We start from the raw sequence: 21,489 nt of genomic DNA on the forward strand, positions 1-21,489 counted from the left end.
CTGCTTTATATAAAGCACGACGGGCAAGAACACGGAGCATAAACACTCCGATTGCACTGCATCTCTAGCAAGTGCATGAATGGATGAGCGGGGAGGGGAGAGGCAGGGTGCTCAGAACCTCCGGGTGCCTGTTAACATCACCGTTGGGGCGGGTTGCAGGTGGAGACACAGAATCCACCCCCAGTTTCTGACTCAGAAGGAATTTGCATTTTTAACAAGTTCCAAGTGATGCAGATCTTGCTGTTTTGAGACCACTGGATTAAGACATGAGGAAAAGGGCAGAGCCTAGATGAACTCACTGATGTCATGTTTATCTCCAATTTAACACGAAACATGTCAAGGTGTAACTGTCAGGCGAAGAAACATATGGTGCACCCAGACAGGGCAACTGAGGAGACTCAAATGTCTAGAGTGTATACTGGGTGATGGGAAATCAGTCAGGAGGGTAAGGAGCTCTGCTGGGGAACTGGAGAGCCCTGCTGAGCTCTCAGTAGGGAACCTTAGCCATTCAGACACTGCAGGAAGGGCTAGGTGATGCAATCCCCCAATTTCTCTGTCCTCCAGCCCTTCAAACCCCAGTCTGTCACCTGTGGGTCAAACCCAACTAGAAGCTGGAAAGTTAGGGAGTCTGTGCATGCAGCCATAAAGGTGAGCCTGGGAAGTACAAATTGAGAATATGTAGCCCAGAGTCACAAGTGATGTAGAGGAGCTTGGGCAAACGGCAGTGGAGCAATAGATTCTACTGGGACTTTTCTTGGGAGGCAGGGGACAAGGGAAAACGGGGCAAAAGAAGCCCTGTGCTCTACCACGAGGTATGGAAAATGGCCACCCCCATACCAGCTTTACATGCTGCTGGGCTTGAGTGATGTAATCCAGCCCCTGGGTCTAGGGGCACACCACTCTCACCATCAGGGCCTTTTAGGGGTCTCCAGATCCTGCTCCCAGAGACACCTATGGTCCCGGAAGCTAAAATTGCTTAAAGCAGCCCCAGTGCACAAGGATGGGAGTTTGCTCTCTGCTTCCCACATAGGCCAGCTTTTAATTAGCCATTTGGGCCATCACAGTACGTGGAATCAAAGAACTCGGGGAGTGTCCCGTATTGTTCCCTGAAGTCAGAACCCATCCCATAAGCAGAAAAGGATTTATTTTTTCCTAAGTCATTTGCCAACTCCTCAACCAACTCAGGGATATAGCCAAGAACACGCTCCCCACTGTCAATACAAGCAGTATATAAAATGGTTCCTACCTGGATTACAATCTTAATGCCGATATTTCACAGTTTATGACCTGGGGTAAGTTATTTGACTTCTGTGCTTCCCTCTTCTCATCTGTAAAATGGGAATAGTAGTAGTAACTCTCTCATTGGATCATTTAGGTCAGCACTTGGTTATTCATGTATGCACTTGGCCTGGACCCTGGTCCCTATCGTTATTATAAGCTAATGAATGAATGAATGAATGAATGTGTACGCTTTGCCCACATGCCACCATTTGTTTAACACCAAGAACAACAGTAATCTTATCCTTTGTAGGGGGAAGGGGTAGAGGGACAGGCACACATTAAATCAGACAATGTACCATTTTATTCCTTATAAAATATATTTCATATTGTTGCTGTAAAAACATTACATTTCACATTTTTTTAAAAAAATTTTTAACAGTAAAAATAATACTTGGAAGACAGCTGGGGGAAAAGGCGCCAATAAGACAAATTCACAGATGGGATTTATCTCCCTCTTCTCTCTCTCCTTTTTTCCTTTGTTTTTGTTTTTTTTTTTCTTTTCTTTTCTTTTTTTTTTCTTTCTTATTTTTTTTTTTTCTTTTTGGCCCCTGGTTAAGTCAGAACCTGGGAGGTCCAGAAAGTAACAGGACAGATTTCTTCAAACAAATCAGAGTTTCCACATCCAAATTAATAATGTCCTCCAAGGAGTCAAGCTATAGGCTTAGAATCACAATGTGGCTATCACTCAAAACGCTCTCTGAAATTACAAACCTGCTTTCACAGCCAGCTTAAGAACCACATATATCCAAGCAATTTTCCTCACTGGTCCATCCATTAGCTTTGCGCCTGTGATCTCACTTGACCACAGACATCATTCACCAGACTCTGCACTGAATGAGCATAGGTACAGATTTAGTATCATTAAGGCTATTCCAAGCAGGCACCACAGACTCCAAAGGTAAATTCCAAGAAATACTTTGAATAGGGTCAACATCCCTGGAATAAATGGGTTTCCCAACATCACTTCTTTCAAAAATCAGTCCTGTTAGTTTCAAATGCACTCCTGTGGCACCTGACCTATCAGATTCTGCTGCCCAGGTGGGCTGGGGAGCAGGGAGAGACACAAAGATGTAGAGAACAGGCAAAATTGCTGATCAGTTCACAAGCCACCCCCACCCTCCGAGAAGAACAAACGGGGCAACCCCAAGGACAGACCACATGTCAAGAACACAACAGCCACAAGATGGAGCGAGAGGGCAGAGGCTAGAGGAGGCCATCACCATGGAAAAGGAGAGAGGAGCAAATACAGATAGGGGAAAGCTGCACCAAAATAAAACATTAAAAAAAAAAAAGCCACCTCAGTTTTTAAACTGTTTCATCCATTTCTTGTCTCTCTTCTTCCTTTTCTGCCCTGTGTACCAAGGACATGAGAAGCCTACCTCACTTAGAGGAAGTCTTGCTGTCCAGTTATATCGATACGGTCCAAACTGAGGGGGAAAATGAAAACAGCTTTTCTGAAGACAAGACTCAACAAGAGCCTGATTAAGAGAGGGGAGGATGCTGCTGGGCAGAGTCCTCACGTCTCAGAAGCTCCCTCCCCTCACCAAGATCTGAAGATGAACGAGGGAAGTGAGCAGTCAGGACAATCCACAACCTGCCATCAGCTTTTAATTCTCAGGGCGGCAGAAGGGACAAGAAGAAGGACACTGGGCCACCTCTTGCTGGCCTGGTTTCTAGCTTTAGGGACAGATTCCACATTTTTTTTTACTAAGTTATAAAAATATACCCCATTACCACCAAAGACACCTATGAATGAGTGTCTTTCCCTCCATCACCAAACCCGGGTCACTATCACCCTTCACAACACCATGCTTCTAAGGTTGGCGGGTTTTCTAATACTCTGTGTGTCACAGATTGACAAGCACCTGCACAAGTCCCACATGCAGTGGCCAAAGGATCCTCAGTAGGCCAGTATCTCCACCTGGGAGTAAGAGAGGATGGCCTGGTTACAGCCAGGGGACGGATGCTGCTGCCCAGCCCCAGGATAGGTGGTCTGGTGGGATTCTCGAGCCCCCGACCTCAGGGATATAAGTGCAGTACTGGGACCCCAGACAGCTGGGCACCGAGTGGCCATGCTCATGCTGGCCTGATGAACTCCCAAACAAGTCAGGCTTAAAAGAAAGGGGAGCCCCAAAACAAAACATGACCTCCCTTGAGGTCTCAGCTTGTCTGGTCCTAGTTAAGCACTGATCAGCAGGGCCCCAAGCTCCCCGTCCACATCTCCCTCATCAACAAGAATAGTTTTGCATATTTACTTCCCAAGCAATGCAATCCAGGCTGCTCTCAGTTCTTCAGGCCTCCAGAAACAAGGGCTAAAGCACTAGGAGCTGCTAACCCAACCCCTCCTCCAGAGAGTTCTTCAGAGTTAACTTTCCCCCTCCCACCTGCAGGCAAGAAATGGTGCTCAGCAGATACCTCTGAGAAGGTCACACCACATCAAACTGACCCTCCCATTTCAGGAACTGGACCAACACTGATAAAATTCCAGAGACCTCCTGCATTGATGGCAGAGTCCTGTCCTATCACATTCTCCCAGGCCCTCTGACCCAACCTAAAACTCGGGAACCTGCCAACTCGCGCTCCAATATGGGGGCAAGCTGCCACTTACCTTTCTCTCTCTTTTTATTTTTCTCTCCATCCCCCACGCCAGCCCCAACTGCAGCCTTCAGAGGGAATGGGAAAATCCCAGGTAAAGCCAGAGACAAAGAGGAACCTGCACAGGGGTGGGGGTGGGGTCTCTCACCCAAATGAAAGGGAACTTGAATCAGATAAAAGGCTTCTGAATACACTGGGAAAAGAAAACAAAGTGTTTTAAAGGTGTCACCTCCATAACTGGAGGGAGGAACATCAAGAGGGAGTTTATTCACTCAGGTAACAGCAGAGGGCTTTCACGAACACTAAAACCCTCCAGTGTTTCCTCAAGGAACAGAGGAAAGAATGATCAAGGTAGTGTTTAACTGCCACATTTCAAAAAGTGAATTCGTATAGCCTTTTGGCTCAGCTATTTGGGGACAGTCTTTAAAAACCTATTAGTCTGGGCTTTAAGAAGAAGCCATACAATACTTGTTGGGATGCAACCCAACTTCAGAGAGAACCCAGATTCAAACAGTTGTCATCAAGAAAGGGTTTTCCTTTTACTTCCATAGAAGCTGCTCGGTGAGGACAGGCTCTCCCTTCTCCTGGATTCGGGTGGAGAAGAGGGGCTGGCTGCACCTTAAAAAGTGCACAGATACCCCCACTATCCCCCCCACCAACCACAGCAGGTCCTGCTCTCGGAGTCATCAGCCAGAAACTTTTTTTTCTTTTCTTTTTTTTTTTTTTTTTTAAGAAAAGTAAATTCATCTTGCTCACAGTCCCTTCTGGAAGAGTTGAGAAAGCAAAGAATTCACCAACTCAGCAGGAAAACAGAATGAGCTGTTCCTTCTTTTGATACATGCAAACTAATCCCCTAGACAGAGACGTGGGAAAGAGAGGGTAATTAATTCTTTGGTCTCTGGTTCACTGCAGAATACCCTTGGTCAGTTTCGGCTCTCTCCTATTTTAGGGGTGCGGGGGGAGTATTTTCCTTTCTTCTTTTAAAAACTCAAATGTTCCCAAAAGGGAGGGGGGAAATGTTTTACGTATTAAACCTTAGCCAATAGAACCCAAACTCCCAATGTCCACTCTTTAACGTTTAGGTTTCTGCAGAGGGCATGGGACGCGTCTGTCTTTCGCGGCCTGGCTGCCGGTGGGGGCAGGGAGCAGGGAGGATGAGCCGGTGGCAGGGCGGGTTCAGTCCAGGAAGCGCTGGCAGGCCTTCTTCCAGCGGCAGGCCGTGCACCACTGGTCCCGGTGCTCGATGCCATACACTTTGCGGCACTTCTTAGCCTCCCCACGGGCTTTCCTGGCAAAAAAGAGTAAGGAGGATACAGACATGCAGTGGTGGCTGCAGACCTGGACAGTGGCCAGGCGAGAGGCTGAGCAAACCAGCAGAGGCTGGAAGGGCAAGAGCCAAGGGGCCAGAGGAGCAAAGGCCGCCCCTGCATCTACCCTCCCCTGCATCCACCCCCACCTCCTCACCCCCAGCCACCCTGGGGGAACTAACCCAGGAGACTAGGGTTGGTGGACTCAGAACCCACACTTATAGTGGGGACAGTGAGGACAGAAGCCAGAAGGGAGGCCACGGAGCAAACTGTCTCACCTGGCGCTGCTCTGGGCCCGGGGTGGAGAAGTAACAATCAGGTGGGATTTCATTGCAGGTGGAGGCTGCTGGGGCTCGCTGAAGCTTAGTGACCTGCTCCGGACCTGGCCATGGGGAGAGAGAGAGGCCGTAAGCACAGGCCAAGGGCATGAGGGCAGAAGCAAAAGGAGAGACAACCATCCCACCGGAAAGTCAGCCACACCCGCCAAGCCCCTCTTTGTGGCAGGAGGGCAGGAGGCCTTCCCTGGTAAGATATTCCAGGCACAGGTGAGCAGGGGCCAGGTAGGGAGGAAAGGCTGCAGAGTGAGGGACAGGCCTTTAAACCACATTTTGGAAAGAGTGAGTGCCCTGAACAGGGGAGGCTCTTGACCTGGTCTCCTGGTGGGCTGCTCCCTGCAGGTTTAGATGGAGTTACCACATGTGGGACGAGGGAGGGACTGTGCTGCCTGAAAGCCACCTTCAGGCACCCAGGTTTGACAATGTGTGATGCCTTCCTGTAGGCAATATTTAAGACCACGACCACTATGGGTGGTTCAAAAGGACATCTGATTTATTTTAGCTCAGAGGCAAGCCACCTAAGGCCACGGTCCTCCCAGTGCCCCCACTAGCACCCATCTTCTTTCATGCTCCTCCCCTCATCCTCCCCACCTCCTCCATATTCTCTGCCCTCCTCTCTCTCCACACTGAAACCTTAACGAGCACCCACCCACACTCAGAGCTCAATAGGGCACTGACTGCAGACCCGCCTGGTGACTTCCTAGGCAGTAAACTTGCTTTATCTGGCTTCTCCTCTGCAGACACACTCCTTGCACCTCCTAGGAGGGCTGTGACACACTAGGGAGGGCAAGCAAGGGGGAGAGTGTATGGGGGCCTTCAGGAAGTTTGGGCACTGGAGGCAAGTGCGGGAGATGGCCTCCAGCACTGGTAACATGCGGAGGCTTACCCCCAGGGGGGCCCACGGGCTCAGAGATAGGCACACTCACCGGAGAGAGGGAGGAGGCCGTGGAGGGGGCAGCAGCCCAGCTAATACTGGTGTAGATGTGTGGCGACACAGGAATCTGGAAAGATGGCAGAGCCTGCCAGAGACGAGAGCAGGTCAGCCTGGAGCCCAGTCAGGCAGCTAGCAAGTCCGCCCATGTTCCCTGCAACTTCACGGTCCACCACAGAGCATGGGCCTCCAAGAGGAAAAGACGGGGGTGCACGCGAATACTCTGCTCCCGGCAGAGCGAGCCCAACTCTGATACCCTCCTTAGTCCCTGGCTCCAGTTGTTTGCTGGATCCCTTCTCTGAGAGCTGGTCTTCAGGCCAGCCCCATGACTGAATCATCACAGTCGATTAGCTTCTCAGCTGGCTCACCTACCAAGAACATGCTACAGGCAGTTCCCCGAAGCAGTCCAAAACCCTTCTGAGCACAGGTGGTGTTGCTGCACCAAGTATATGATGTCCCCAGGCAACCACTGGGAAGCAGCAACACTCTCCTGGAAGCCCGGATGCAGCCACCCTCTATAGGTCCCAACTTGCAGGGTCAGCCAGCTGCCCGAAGGGCCTCCTGAAGTTGGCCAAACATAAACTAACCAGGCAGCCACTCATTCTAATGAGAAGGAGAGCTGGCTCATTTTGTGAAGGCTATCTGACTGAGAGCACTGCTTTTTAATTACTAACGTGTAAATCACCCTAGAGTCTGATAAAACCAAGCTGAAGGCATAAAAGGATTTTAAGGGAAAAAATGCCAGAAAGCAAACTGTGTGTTCAGAGTACCTATGTGGACCATCCTACATGTAACCCCCTCCATGACAACTTTCCCAGCTACGTGGGCATAACAGCGTGATTCTTCCTGTGCCCACAGCAATTTCTCATGCCTCTCGTAAGGTACTTTGACCACTCATTATACTCAATTAAACTTACATATTTATTTCTCTCTCCAGCTAAACCATGCATTTCACAAGGTTGGTTGGGGACTATGTCTTATTCTATTTAAAAAGTTTAGCCCAATGTTTGACACACGGTAGGTATTCAAAACAAAGGGTGCTGGATTGTTTGTTAATGTAACACAATTTTAGAGAAGTTACAGATTTACTCTGGGCAACCCAACTGCACTATTCCATCCACTTTTATAACCAGTGATGTAACGATTCCCCAGTCCAAATCCATCCACCTGGTTACTCAGGGATTCAGCCAGATTCTAGTGACTACTCATGACAGCCACTGATGCAGAACTCTGGAATTCCCACATTTGTTGAGTGTGAAGTCATTTTTCTTTCCCTCTTTATAGAAGCTAGAGATCAGCAATTTAGCCAAAGGGCTCAGCCTTCGGTCAGGCTGGCCAGTGACATGTCAGACACCAAACATCCTTTACGGCCACACGGCTGAGCTCCCAATGTGCCCCAGCCTCATACCTGGTATGCATGGTCGGCCTGAATGTGCCAGAAGGAGCCAGGAGCTGACTTGCTGAGAGCACCAGAGGGCAGATAAGACTCCAGGCCAGGGTGTTCTGGGCCTGAGGACTGGGTTTTGGGAGGAGGTGGTGGGAGGAGAGCAAGGGGCGGGCTGGTCATGCTGGGGGTTGGGGCTGGGTCAGCTGTGGGGGCACCAGCGGCAGCTTCCTCCTTCATCTGCACCTCTGTGTAGTAGAAATCCTCCTCCCGCTTGAACTGGTCGGAGTCCACAGTGTCTCTGTGAGGGAAGGAGATGCAGTGAGGGTCAGGAACAAGTTGCCTCGGGAAATGCATGGCAGAAGAGGGAAGAGCACTTGCCCAGGCCCACCCAATAAGTCAGGGAAGGAGCCCGCGAGAACATCCAGAAGGCCCTGTCCTGGGACGCCAGAAGGTGTCATAGAGGATTACGTGCTTGAACACGGTTTTTCCTGGCACCTCAGGCTCCTCCTCTCATAGAACGTGTCTCTCTTCCTGCAACAGTCATCTGGCTCTGCCCCGGGTCCCCTCCGGTCCCCACCTACCTGTGGTCATGCTCTCTCCACAAGGGAGAGGGCTGGGGGATCATCTTCCACCTCCCTGAGCAGCTCTGGCTCCGGGGAGTCAGAGCTAATGGAGCCCAGCTCCCTGAGGGGAAGCAGGTGCAGAACCCGCAATGAGGTGTCGTCAAATTACCCAATTTCTACCCAGAATTCAAACATCTTGCCCCCTACAGTGAGGCAGGAAGACACGTCCACAGGATGGGCGGCGCTCCTTCCCCATGAATGGCGTCATCATTCACCATGAGAAGAGGGTCTTCCCTTCCAAGCACAGATCTCTTTCCAACAGGCTATTTTGCCAGACACAGGGGTCGGGGATAGGCACCAGGTGGTATTCTCAGCAAATAGTTTTCTCAGAACCATTCTTGGCTGTGGGTGGCAGGCTGGAGGAACACCCGAGTGGGTCTCTAGGCAAAGATGCCCCGGACTTGATACCTACCCCAGGTGGAGGGCTTTGACGTGTCGTTTGATGCCCACAATTGAGCGCAGAACTTTGCCACAGTTTGGCCACAGGCACTTGTACATCACCTTCACAGAGTTCTAGGAGAAAGGAAGATGGGAGCATCGGGATGTGCCCCTCCCCTCCCCGCTCCTCACCCTCATCCAGTGGAGACTTGAGCTGCCTTTAAACACAAGCCAACAAAAGGCTCTAGGGAAGGGACTCCCTGGGACCAGAGAAACTGACAGGCAGGGGCAGAGAGCCTGGTCCCAGGATTCGGTCCCACTGCCAACACCAGTGCTTCGTGATGTGGGTAAGACCCTGTCAGAGGCCCTTACACACAGGCCCTATGTGAGAGCAGCAATGAGGGCAGGGCTCAGGGCAGAGGTGAAAAGGAACAAGCATAAAAGAGGAGGAGTGGGCTCCTGGGGATATCATGACGGAACAGAGGAACAAAGGAAAACCGAAATGGGATGGAGCCTGAGAACACCCAGGACCTGGGGGGCCCCCCATACCCTCCAAAGCCAGCCCCAAGCTGACGTCAGCCCCACACCACATCACATACCTTTCTTTTGCGTGGAGCTGGTTCATCCAACAGGAAAGCATCCGGATCGGTCTCAAATCCGTTATCAGTTTGGGGAGAACCAAAGGCATCCCCCAAATACTTGGGGCTGGCCTGGGGGTGGGGAGGTGAGGGCGTAGAAATGCCACTGCTTGCGCTCCAGTGCCCGCTGGTGGTGCTGCTGCCACTGTCCGACACATCACCGCTTTCCTTCCAAGGATCACAGGCCGCGCGGGAAACTGACCAGAGAGAAGACAGAGGGCGCTCACACACTATCCCCAGGCAGGGGACACCTCTGGCACACCTCTGTCTACACCAGATCCAGACCAACAGCCCCAGTCAGAGACCATGAAATTCTAGTTTGCAGTCTGGGTTCCTGAATCCAATTCCTGGCTCTGGCTCTGACTGGCTTTGCCGCTCCATGGGCGGGGGGGGGGGGGGGGGGGGGGGGACCCTAAAACCTTTCATTTCTAAGCTCCAGTAAAGGATCCCTGTTCTGCACTACTGGCCATTTCCTACCACAGCCACGTGGGTAATCATTAACCGCCATACACACACTGTAACTTCGTTTTATGTGTTGTTAATAGAAAGATAACCTAATTAAAATGTATTTCTCACTTTATATGTTAAAAAGAAAAGCAGGGAGGAGACTGGGGTGTGGGGAGGGAGAGCCCCTCCTCCTGCATCTAGGCCTGAAAGGGTTGATGAGAACTTGCACCACAAGCCTGCTGGATCTCATGTGGGATCCTTCCTCCAGCAGCAGAGTCAGATGGCAAGGCCAACTTAAGGGCTTCTGGGCCAGGCTTTCTTGAAAAATGCCTTTCAAGAATTTAAACACAGGAAGGCCCTCAAAACCTGCACATGAAAAAACAGTTGCACCAGCTCTTATGGCTACAAGAGGTGTGACATTTACTAGACTAGCTACAGCCTGGGTGACTCCTGCTTTTATCCACAAGCAACACATCTGGAGAAGGAAAGACGAACTCCTGAGAGTTCGTTATCTTTCTATTAATAATACATAAAACAAAGTTGCAGTGTGTGTCTGTCGGTTAATGATTACCCACGTGGCTGTGGTAAGAAATGGCCAGTAGTGTAGAGCAGGGATCCTTTTACCAGAGCTCAGAAATGAGAGGTTTTAGGGTTCCCCCTGCCCCACCATGGAGTGGCAAAGCCAGTTCAAACTAATCATGAGTTGACGGGGAGGCCCTTCCATCCAACACAGCCCCGAACCCACTCCCCTGCTCCCAGTGGTGCGTCTAGACAGGAAGAAGACCACAGGGAGACAGGTGCAATTTTCAGTTTATAAACTGCCTGTCTTGGGCGCCTGAGTGGTTCAGTTGGTTAAGCACAAGACTTCGGCTCAGGTCATGATCTCATGAGTTCAAGCCCTGCATGGGGGTCGCTGCTGTCAGAGCAGAGCCCACTTGGGATCCTCTGTCCCCCTCTCTCTCTGCCCCAAAAATAAATAAACATTTAAAACAAACAAACAAACAACTGCCTGTTGCTGCTTTAGATCCAACCTAGACTCTCCATGACGAGGCCATAAATCCAGATTAATTTATAGTACAGGAGAATGTGAAATTTTGAGACACAGAAATAGCAAGAGAAGGGGGTAGCGGGGAACTGTGACATGTGTCATATGATGGCCATGTCCCCTAAAGTCCCACCTGCTGGCATGGGTAGCCATTCCAAACAGCTGCCCTACCCTGGATTCTAAGGTCAACTACTACATCCCTTGGTCAGGATAAAAACCGTAATGCTTTTCTCTCATCTTGCTCGATTCCCAAGCTCGATTAGCCTGCTTCTAGGCTAATCTAGACATTTGAAATTCCCAGCATTCCGTGTTTCCAAGGCAGGCTCTCCTCCAAATGAAGAGAATGGGATGGAGGAACTCTTCCCTCCCTAAGTATCACTGTCAAGTCTCAAAGCTATGACTTCTTGAAAACCCAGTTTGAAGCGACCCATGTCTTGAAAACATGCACATGTAGGGCTTAAAACAGGATAACCCTTCAGGGAAGAACTCAGAAGCCACCAATGGGCCAACAGGTCCAAGGCCCACACATGTATATCAGGGAGAGACAGGCCAGGGAATAGAATGCTGCATCTAGTGTGACCAGGCCTCTGGAGAAAAAGGGCAGGTCAAATGGCAGGTTCACCCTATAGTACAATAGGCTTCCACACAGGAACTGCCCAAATGGCTCAAACACTGGAACTGGAAAATTGACATACAATAGGAGAAAAACAAAAAACAAAAGAAAAATGTAGTATCATACATTAATCTCTATGTTATAAGATAAACATAAATGACTCTACCTTAGATCACAAGATCTTCTAGGGCAAGGGTAACAGATTTTCTATACCATGAAAACAAAGCGCTCCTCTGCAAATGCACAGCTATGAGAGTTTACAGTGAATTTCTCAGAAATGTGTAGAAGTCCCTCTGTTCCACACACATACACACACACACACACACACACACACACACACACACAGCCATCCCAACAGTACAGAGAACAAAGAGAATACGTGGTTTCTGTGCAAATAGTACCCGTGATTATTACAGCAAGGCATAGACCTCACCTGGCAAAATACTTCAATATAATTAGCTGCCAAGGAACCTTATTTTTCCACTGACTTCAACCATAAGATCAGAAATATATTGTAATGGAAAAAAAATCTTTAATAGACCATTAAAAATGTCTGTCAAACTGGGACTTAAGATATCAGGATCACGGCATATTATCAGTTAGATGTGTCTAATGTTGGTGCTGGGGTGTGTGTGTGAACGTGTACTTATGTATGATACACACACAAGACGCACACGACCTGATGGGAATTGGAGTCAATGATTTTCTTTGCCTTTATGACACTTTCCTGATCTTCCTCCTGGATCTCCGGAACTTGTGGAATTTCCTAAAAAACTTAAAGTTGGCTCCTTTCCTTTCCTCCCCATTTTGCCTGTGCAGCTCCCAGGCACTAACAGAGCAGGTGTGCAATGCTCAGCTTCACACATAGGTGCCGTCTGGCAGGCTCTGGGTGAAGGAAGTGAGCCTGCTTTACCACACCTTTCAATTTACCTTCTATCTAGGGAAATTCCTTATGAGGGATACTTGCAAAGGCCACTTTCCTCCTGACAAGTGTTCACAGCTAACTCATATTTTCCTGTAAGCTTTTAAGTAGCCTACAATTCAGTTAGATGTCACCAATGAAGAAAAGTTATTCCCTGGGAGTAAGTTAGGCCAGCCCTATAATGAAGTTCAAAAACAACTTCAGGTTCACTATCAGTCTGGTCAAACTACTAACATAAGGCAACCCTTCTTCCTCCCATATTACTGATCATATATATTTTAGGGGTCGCACCAGAAGGATTTTCTTTTAATTCAGGAATTTTCTGTGAAGTCATACTATTGCTCTGTGTTAAGCAATTGGATTTGTTAGACTTCAGCTCATTTATTCCAGGTCCTTGGCCTGTAGGCCCGCACTAATTTACAAGGCTGAATTAGGCACTTGGAATGGGGGCATGAATCTTCTGAGGCCACTAGGGGACCATTTAGTAAGTTTCTCTGTGAACTAAATATTCCTCTACTGGCCTTGTTCAGGCCCCCACCAAAGTGCCTCACTCACTTACTCCCATAGAAGAACTTACTCGAGTGGCCAGTGTGGCTCAGCCTCATGCTCAATCATCTTCACAATGCACCAGGAAACTCCTCCCCAGCTGAGGAAACTGAAGAAAAAGAATGGAAGCATCTAACTCAATGCCACTCAGCCAGTCTGAGATGCAAGTGAGAAGAGACTCCGGAAATCCTACTGCCAGGCAATTGGCTGGTCTAAGCAGAGGCAGTTAGTGGTGGGCCTGTGCCACACCCAGTACCCACCAGGGACCCCTTCCTCACCAGAGAAGTTGGCCTCAGCCCCAGGAGGGCTCTGCACGACTGGACTGCAGGACAGGGACGTCAGCACCATGGCCGCCATCATCTCATCCATTTCCACTGCATCCGACTTCCTGGATTGAAGTGGGTAAATGCCAAAGGTTACTTCCTGACACAGCGGGTAGCATGATCGGCTTGCACTTCTGGACTGTCCCTTCTATACCCCCATTCCACTCAGCCAGTGTGCGTGCTAACTAAAGCATGAAAGTCTCTCTCCTCATTCTTCATGAAAAATACCCAATCTGAATTGCATTTCTAGTATCAGTCAACTCCAATGCAAGCAGGTCGGTCCCCATGCCATTGCTGACACCTGGAGGCAGCGCCACTGTCCCCGAAATTCACTTTGTAACTCTAACTGTGGCTTAAAATTGAGAATTTTACTTGGGGGAAAGGAAGAAGAGCAAAAGCAATAAAATCAACCACAGGGATAAAAGACGCCTGCTGGAATTCGAAGGCACTAAAATTACCCTCCTTTCCTCATCTTCTATTGAAATTTAAGAAAGGTGCAATTACACTAACCAGTTCTTTTCCCTTCCCCTTAAGAAAAATGATGAGGTGTTCTGATAGCTCCTGAACGTAGTACACAAGCCAATGAGCAAGTAAACCAGAAACACTAAATCTCCTGGGGTAAATCTCAATGCTTAGAAACCAGAGGTCTATAAAATTTTACATGTAATTTTTTTAAATCCATATGTTAAAAAATCCATATGGACTTTTAAAAATCCATACAAACATTATGTGGAAATAAACTTAGAGCTGTCTATAACGGCCAATGTATGAAAAGTTATTCTGAAGTAAATTTCTAGGTGGCTCATCTATTTCAAAGGACTATATTAATTCTTTCTTTACAGTTCAGATCCACTGAAATCTGGGACCATGTTTGAGGCAGCTAAACCAAGACGAGTAATATAGTAAACATATTAGCATCCCCTTTTTGTGTGTGATCTTTGAATTTTTATTTCCATAGAATAACAAAACAATTTCTTTGCCAGCGTTCTACTGAATTCACAAGCAAATACTATTGCTCTGGTCTGGTCTGAAGACACTGGATATGCTGTCAACAAGGGTAGTACTCACAGACAGACACAGAAATAATGGAATGGGGCTTGACTACTTGTACACCCTGAACATACGGCAATCCCCACTGGCCAATTTTCCTTCTTAGTCTTACAAGACCAATGGAATATATAATATAGAAATTAGGAGATGAGAATATATATATATATATGAGATGAGAATATATATATATATGAATTACATTCATTCTTGGGGGAAAATTGTATCATAAAATTCTAGAGCAAAATAGGCATTCTTCACTCATCAGCGGTTTTGAAGATCTAAGCCAGGGGTCAGCAATCTATGGGCTGTGGGACAAACGTGCTCTGCTGCTTATTTTTATACAGCTCATAAGCTAAGAGTGGCACAATTGTTATATGGTCCTAAAAATAAAAGAATTCTCTCTTGATATGTGACACAAGAAAATTAGATAAAATTATAATCTGAGTGTCCATAGGTAACATTTTATTGGAGCACGGCCATGCCCTTTGTATACTGTCTGTGGCTGTTTTCACACTGCCACAGCAGAGCTAAGTAGTTGGGACAAAGACTGGTTGGGCCACACACTACATGATTCACTATCTGGCCCACTCAGAACAAGTTGGCTGACTCCTGATCTAAGCCATTTTTCCCGTCTTTCATCATGAAAAACTACTAATTTTAATTTAAGAATGAAGGGGCAAAAATAGCCCTTAGCCATGCCAAAGATATACCACTCATAATAGAGTTACAGGGAAGAAAAGACGCCATTCTGGGTTTGTTTGTTTGTTTGTTTGTTTGTTTGTTTGAAAGGATGCCCCCTCTCTGTATCCCATTTGTCCAGTATCTTGACAACTAGACAGCTAGGACTTTCACATTCCTTTCCCATCACAAGACATCCCACAACCCCGTACCTCACCACCCACATGACTTCCAGAGCCCAGAGCCCAAGCGCTCCCACACAAACCTCTTTGGGACATCAATGTTCCTGGAGACAGGCCTATAGGCTGGTGCCTGGGGAATGGGGCCCTGCAGCTCAGCCAGCCACACCTCCTCCGCTTTACAGCAGATTTGTAACTTCTGATCCAAAAGCCAGACAGTCACCTTGTCCTCTGCCCAACTATGTTGCTCCACTAGTCCTGTGCACTCTTGACCCCCGTACCACACATAAACCTGAGGGGGGAAAAAAAGAGCAACCAGTGGTCAGTACTTGGTAGTTCTTATGCCATATGCCCCCAGTTGTGAGAGCCAGGATCCACCTGCCACAAACTAGTTCCATGACTCATTTTTTTAATTTTTTTAACTTTTTAAATTCATTTTTGAGACAGAGAGAGATAGAGCACAAGTAATGGAGGGGCAGAAAGAGAGGGAGATACAGAATCTGAAGCAGGTTCTAGACTCTGAGCTGTCAGCACAGAGACGGACATGGGACTCAAACCCATGAACCATGATATCATGACCTGAGCTGAAGTTGGATGCTTAACCAACTGAGCCACCCAAGTGCCCCTATCTCTGACTCATTTTTAATTCAAGTACATGTTCCCAGCTCAAGTACCTGCTCCCACCTGGGCACCCAAATTAGCCACAGTGGATCAGTTCTTCCCAAAACAGATCCGTATAAACTCTCTAGATGGAGAGAGCAAACATGCCATTTTCTGGAATTATTTTCTGATCATGGAATCCATGTACAATTACAGTTAGCTTGTTATCATCTTGAAATAGACTGTGATAACCATGTTTTCTGTTAGCTTCATGGTAACCAGAAAGAAAAAAACCTCTAGTAGATACGCAAAAAATAAAAGAGAAGGGAATCGAACTATGTGACTACAAAAAAATCAACAATTCATAAAAAAAAGACAGCAAGAGGAAGAAAGGAACTACAAAACAGTCAGAAAACAACAAAATAGAAGTCCTTACCTATCAATAATTACTTTAAATGTAAATGGATTAAATTCTCTAACCAAATGAATTTGGAATCTGTATCCAACCTCCTGATGTCTTACTCCGTCTTGCCTTTGAAGTCCTTTATATCTGCTGCCTATATATATTTCCAACTATTACCTTGAATTGATCACACTCTGAATTTTTCCCTTCAGAGAATTCTAAGTCTACCTGAGGACTAGATAGTAGGGGTGGAGAGGTAGGCTGACTTCTCTCAAGGGGTGCCTAGCAGTTGGCAAGTCAACTTATATCATGGGAAGAGAGGCCTGGACAACAGAAGCCTCAGCAAGGAGGTAGAAGGTAGAGTCTCTATTTATGGGCCTTTGAGAAGGCAATGCATTTGGACCTGGTGATAATATCAGGTACAGGTGATGACTGAGCCCTGCCACAAGGGGAGGGAACACTAGAAAAGGAAATCCAAATGTCATCCTGACTTAACAACACCTTTGCCTCTTGAAAATGTCTAAAGGTGATTCAAAGATGAAATATTATCTGTCTCTCATGAGCCTGAGATTCTTGTTTTATCAAGCTGGAAACTGAGGCAGAGGCAGACGAGAAACTGAGCTCTTACCATGCTTTGAGCTGAGGTTTTGAGTAGGCCTAAGTCCAGAATAACAGACACCAGACAGCACTGTCATGGAGGAGCCCTGGGTCTGCTAACGATGGCTCGTTCTCTAGAGAAGCCTGCTGCCCAAGGGCTCACAGGGATACAAGTAAAAGGTCTGTGTACAAACTGGTGCCCAGAGAGTTTGTGGCCTGTCGCTCAGGGCACTGCTGGCCTGCCAGCCCCAAGCCTGGGGAGATCAGACACCTGGCCACACGTGAATCAACCTACCTTCTGCCCAGGTTGAAAGGCCACCTGCTGGAGGCCCGAGGGGCCAGGAGCCTTGAGGATCTCCTTGGGCTGCTCCCGGCAGGAAGTGTCCTTAGAGGCGAGGAAGGGCTGGGTAGCCGCCCCTTCCAGCAGCTCAGTCTGAGGCTCCGAGGATGGGGCTGCCCCAGGAGGCCCCAACACCCGGGCTCCCAGGAGGGACCGCTTACCAAGGCGCCGGGACAGCACGCTGGCCATGCTGCTGCCTTTCCTGGGGAGGCAAAGGGGACAGGGAGTCCTTTATCCACTATCTGGAGTAATCAGGAAGCTTTTTAGTACAACGCCCTACATGCAGCAGGAGTCCAGAAGTATCCATTAAAGTAGATGAAACATTTTAAAGTAACTTCTACAATTTTTCTTTTTACAAAAGTAATAGCCAGTCTAGTAGGACATTTAGAAAATATTGATAAGCACAAAGAAAAACAAACCACGCAAAACGCTGCCTCCCAGAGATGATACCCAATTTTCCTATGTAACATTCCATGCTTTCTTCTACATACATATTTACATACTTCTGTTTCTACAAATATGGGATCATGAATTCTCACTTAATAGTTTGTGTAGGTTTTACTGTATCATTAAATGCTATTCTATAAAAAATGCTTTTAAGAAGCCACAAAGTATTTTCTTAGGCAGATGCATCATTGCTAACTTAACACATCCTTTATTATCGTACCTGAGGGCTGTATCCTGCGTTGTGCTGTTTAATCTGCTCTGCCTGCAAGGAGCGTCCTCCAAGCTCAACCTCAGCACACACATACCAAGGACGCTTCCTTAGGTCAGGTCCTCATGTAGGACATCGCTAAGTCAGAGCATGAGGACATTTGTCAGAGACTCGTAGATTCTCAAGCTTAGTTGGCTTCAAAGTTGCAAAGAGCCACAGAAATGAGAAGCTAACTCTCCTTTCCTTACTTTACACTTGAGAAACTAATGCTGAGAGCTTGACTTCACAGCAGTAAAAGTGGTCAGCCTGTTCATCCCATGATAAACAGGAGCCACTGTGAAAAATGGGAAGTGTCCTTTCAGCATACTCTGAGGCATCCATGTACCCCCATTTATCATACTGCAGAAAGCAGGGAACTGGGTAGCACTGTCTTCCACATTCTAGAGAGGGAAAAGCTAGGGAGGAGACTGAAGCTAGAAACCTTGGTCTGATGTTTCACTAGTCAAAATCCTCCTGTGAGAGAGGAGGGGTTCTAATCACTGTGGTCCTCGGTGAACTCCAGGGCTGGGTGGGACCCTCAGGAGTTCTCTGGGCCCCTCCCTGACTTTCATGCACCTACACCATTCCAGAAAACAAGAACTTCATCTTCCAGATCCCTCAGTGATCTGAATCAGTCAACGAGCTTACCCTTGGGAAACCCCTCCCCTGCCCTGCAGCCTTCCTTCCCACTAAGTGAGATGCAGGGAAAACACAGATCTGCCCTCAGACCACATGGTCAGTGCCTACTCACAGCCTATTTCCTCATCTGTAAATCACAACACTAATACTCCCTTCACCAATATGTTGGGGGAGCAAATGAGAACATTCTGTAGAAGCTCTTCACAACCTGTGAAGTATGACAGAAATACAAAGTAGCACTGTCAGAAGCCTCCTTCTTGGTTCCCCCAGCCTACTTAGGTGCCCTTCTCACCAACTCCTGATAACTGACTTCCACTGGTCACCTAACAACAGGACAGGCCTTTGCAGTCCCTTCACTACCACAAACCTGAACCCTTTGCTCCTACACAGGGTTTGAGGGGCAGGTGCCTACCAGGGGGCCTACCTCTCAGGCCTGGGTCTCCTGGCAGGAGAAGAGTTAGACCCACCCCTTTTCAAACTCAGGCTGCCCTCCTTCTGCACAGCACTCATAGTTCTTTGGCTGTCCTGTGGTTCATTTCCTTTGGGTTCACTAGCACATTCCTAATCTCTGCCGTTCCAGGTCCTCTGTACCCTCCTAGTCATTTATTCAGTTAATAATTAGTTGAGGAATTGCTATGTGCAAAGCACATTCCCCAGTGCTGTAGGAGGTATAAAATACAAGGATGTTCATAGACCTCTATACCAATGATATTTCATTCCCCACCAGGCTAACTCTACTGCAGTCTCTTAAGTTTGGCATTTCAAGAGACTATTCCAGCCACATTTCTCCTCCCTTCCACTCCCCCTCCCCTGGCCACACTCACACCAGAAGAAAACCATCATCACAGCTATGAATTCAAACTTATTTTGAACAGTTCCATAAACTTTTCCTACTTTGTCCCAAAGTGTCTCGGGGCTTTGTTTGGGTCCCATGCTATCTCCACATCTCCTAATCCTGGCCTCTTTCCAACCATATTCCAGCAAATTATGCTAAGCAAACATCTCTACAGTAACACAAATGGGAAAAATAAGTTTAAAAGATAACGATAAAGGTGCAGACACCGAGAAAAAGTAACTGGCTCATTTTTACAAGTATTTTACTCCAAGCTTCAGATAGCATGGTATCGGAATCAGATGGAACCAGATAGCATGGAATCTCTACCATGATTTCCCTAGAAAGCAAAGAACAGATAAGAAAAGGTCAGAGTCACAGCATCCTATAGAGTTCCTGTTTAGCTGTCTGGTGACTTCACAGTGTTACTGAATAACACTATTGGGAAGCTTTACTAGAACACTGAAAAGGAAGAAAAATGTAAGAAGTAAATTATTTACCACTACAAAAAAAAAAAAGTATATCCAAGCTAAGTCAGTTCTAGGAACTCAGTCATCTACCCTCATCCTTGAAGCCTCCAGCCAGAAACAAGAACCTCTGACTTTTTAATTTCAATGGGTTCCTAAGAGCTAGAGGAAAAGCCGCAGTACCACTTGGAGACATCAGATGGCAGCACCCATCCAGGGGAAAAAAAAAAAAAAAAAGAAAAAAAAAAGGGAAAAAAAAACAACCTTTTCTTGACCAAAAAACACAGTGGCCACCCCCACTTTTCCACAGCAGGAAGTTTGAGGTTTCTAGCACTGAAAATGAAGAAAGGATAATATTTCCAAAATTCCTGGGCTTCCAGTCTTCAGATGGGGCCTGAAATATTTGGCTAACAGACTCTGACGATGTTTTTGTAAGCCTTTTTCTTTTTTAATTTAAAGGATACTTTTTACTTGGTTTGTGACTCCCAAGCCCTCCAAAGCCTGCTGGATTTGTGTCAAGTTGGTGAACCTGTCCGCTTCCAGCCTGTCCCCACATGCATTTGCTTTCATTTTGTTGTGGTGGTTGTTTTGTTGCTTTTGTTGTTACTTTTAATTTTTTTTTAATTTTTCGGTTTTATTTAAATCGAAGTTAGTGTAATAATGATTTCAAGAGTAGAATTTAGTGATTCATCACTTACATACAACACCCAATGCTCATCCCAGCATTTGCTTTCATTCTCTCTGGCCTTTCTCCTTTAACTGGCCCAAATCCACTGAAATACTTTTTATTATTTGATTTATTTATAGTATGCCCACATCTTAATTTTTAAAAGCAGAAGAGAAACAAGGAAGGGAAACTGCCTTGATTAAGTACCTAATAGGCACTAGCTTTCACAGATTGTACCTAATTAAATCCTCAGAAACAACTTGAGATCAACAGTCTTCTATTTCTGATGAGGAAACTGAGCCACAGAGAGGTCAGCTTGCTGAGGCTACACAAATAGGAGCCAGTGCTCCTGGGCAGGGGAAGGGAGATTTCTAGTAGGTGTGGGGTCTCTCAAAATAAAACAGTCAATTAAGCCACTTTTCATCTACATGGTATTTTTTTCCTATGTCAATGAACCTTGATAGAAAAAAATAGCTCCCTACAAGTCTCTCCATTTCTTTGTGCATTTTCTTTCCTTGAAAATCTCTTCTCCACTTGGCCTCCTACCTACAAAATAAAGGTCAGTGCTTTAGCATGACCTTGTCAAACAGTCCAAGTCACTGTTAATCATTCAGTGGTTCAGGAAGACCTTTACACACTTATTGATTGCCCTCTGAGAGGGCACAAAGAGATAATGGGACAATCCCAAAAGTTAAGGAAAATTTTCGCTAAGTTTATACTGGGGATTGATAGCATGGAAGTGAAGAATACAAGTCAGACTAAATGTAGAGCAGGCAGCATCACCAGGGGCGATCAACACGTCTCTTGTGCTCATTAGTAAACTCGTTACTTTATGGACATGGCTTTATGGACAACATCATCAACAGAGTCCTTCAGGGATTCAGAAATGAACTGCAGTACCTACAGGGGTCTATGATGCAAGTGGGTAAAGAAGCCAGGTTAACTCTGGACCTAGAGTGACTTTCTAGGATC

The 21,489-nt window shown here is 47.0% G+C and overlaps 1 protein-coding gene across 1 annotated transcript in view; it reads right to left on the reverse strand.

The window, feature by feature from the left end:
* Positions 1-1,564: 1,564 nt before the first annotated feature.
* The window catches only part of ZNF395 (zinc finger protein 395), a 44,620-nt gene continuing 24,695 nt past the window's right edge, over positions 1,565-21,489 (reverse strand). Inside the window, exons 2-10 of the mRNA XM_043564953.1 lie at positions 17,174-17,420; positions 15,365-15,570; positions 13,327-13,436; positions 9,437-9,672; positions 8,872-8,972; positions 7,858-8,134; positions 6,445-6,537; positions 5,462-5,565; positions 1,565-5,164 (exon numbers count right to left, since the gene is read on the reverse strand). Of these exons, the coding sequence (XP_043420888.1) occupies positions 5,053-5,164; positions 5,462-5,565; positions 6,445-6,537; positions 7,858-8,134; positions 8,872-8,972; positions 9,437-9,672; positions 13,327-13,436; positions 15,365-15,570; positions 17,174-17,407 (1,473 nt within the window). The 5' untranslated portion in view covers positions 17,408-17,420 and the 3' untranslated portion in view covers positions 1,565-5,052. The remainder of the gene's footprint in view (positions 5,165-5,461; positions 5,566-6,444; positions 6,538-7,857; positions 8,135-8,871; positions 8,973-9,436; positions 9,673-13,326; positions 13,437-15,364; positions 15,571-17,173; positions 17,421-21,489) is intronic.

The sequence above is a fragment of the Prionailurus bengalensis genome, chromosome B1 (assembly GCF_016509475.1).
Source record: "Prionailurus bengalensis isolate Pbe53 chromosome B1, Fcat_Pben_1.1_paternal_pri, whole genome shotgun sequence".
NCBI classification, from domain to species: Eukaryota; Metazoa; Chordata; class Mammalia; order Carnivora; family Felidae; genus Prionailurus; species Prionailurus bengalensis.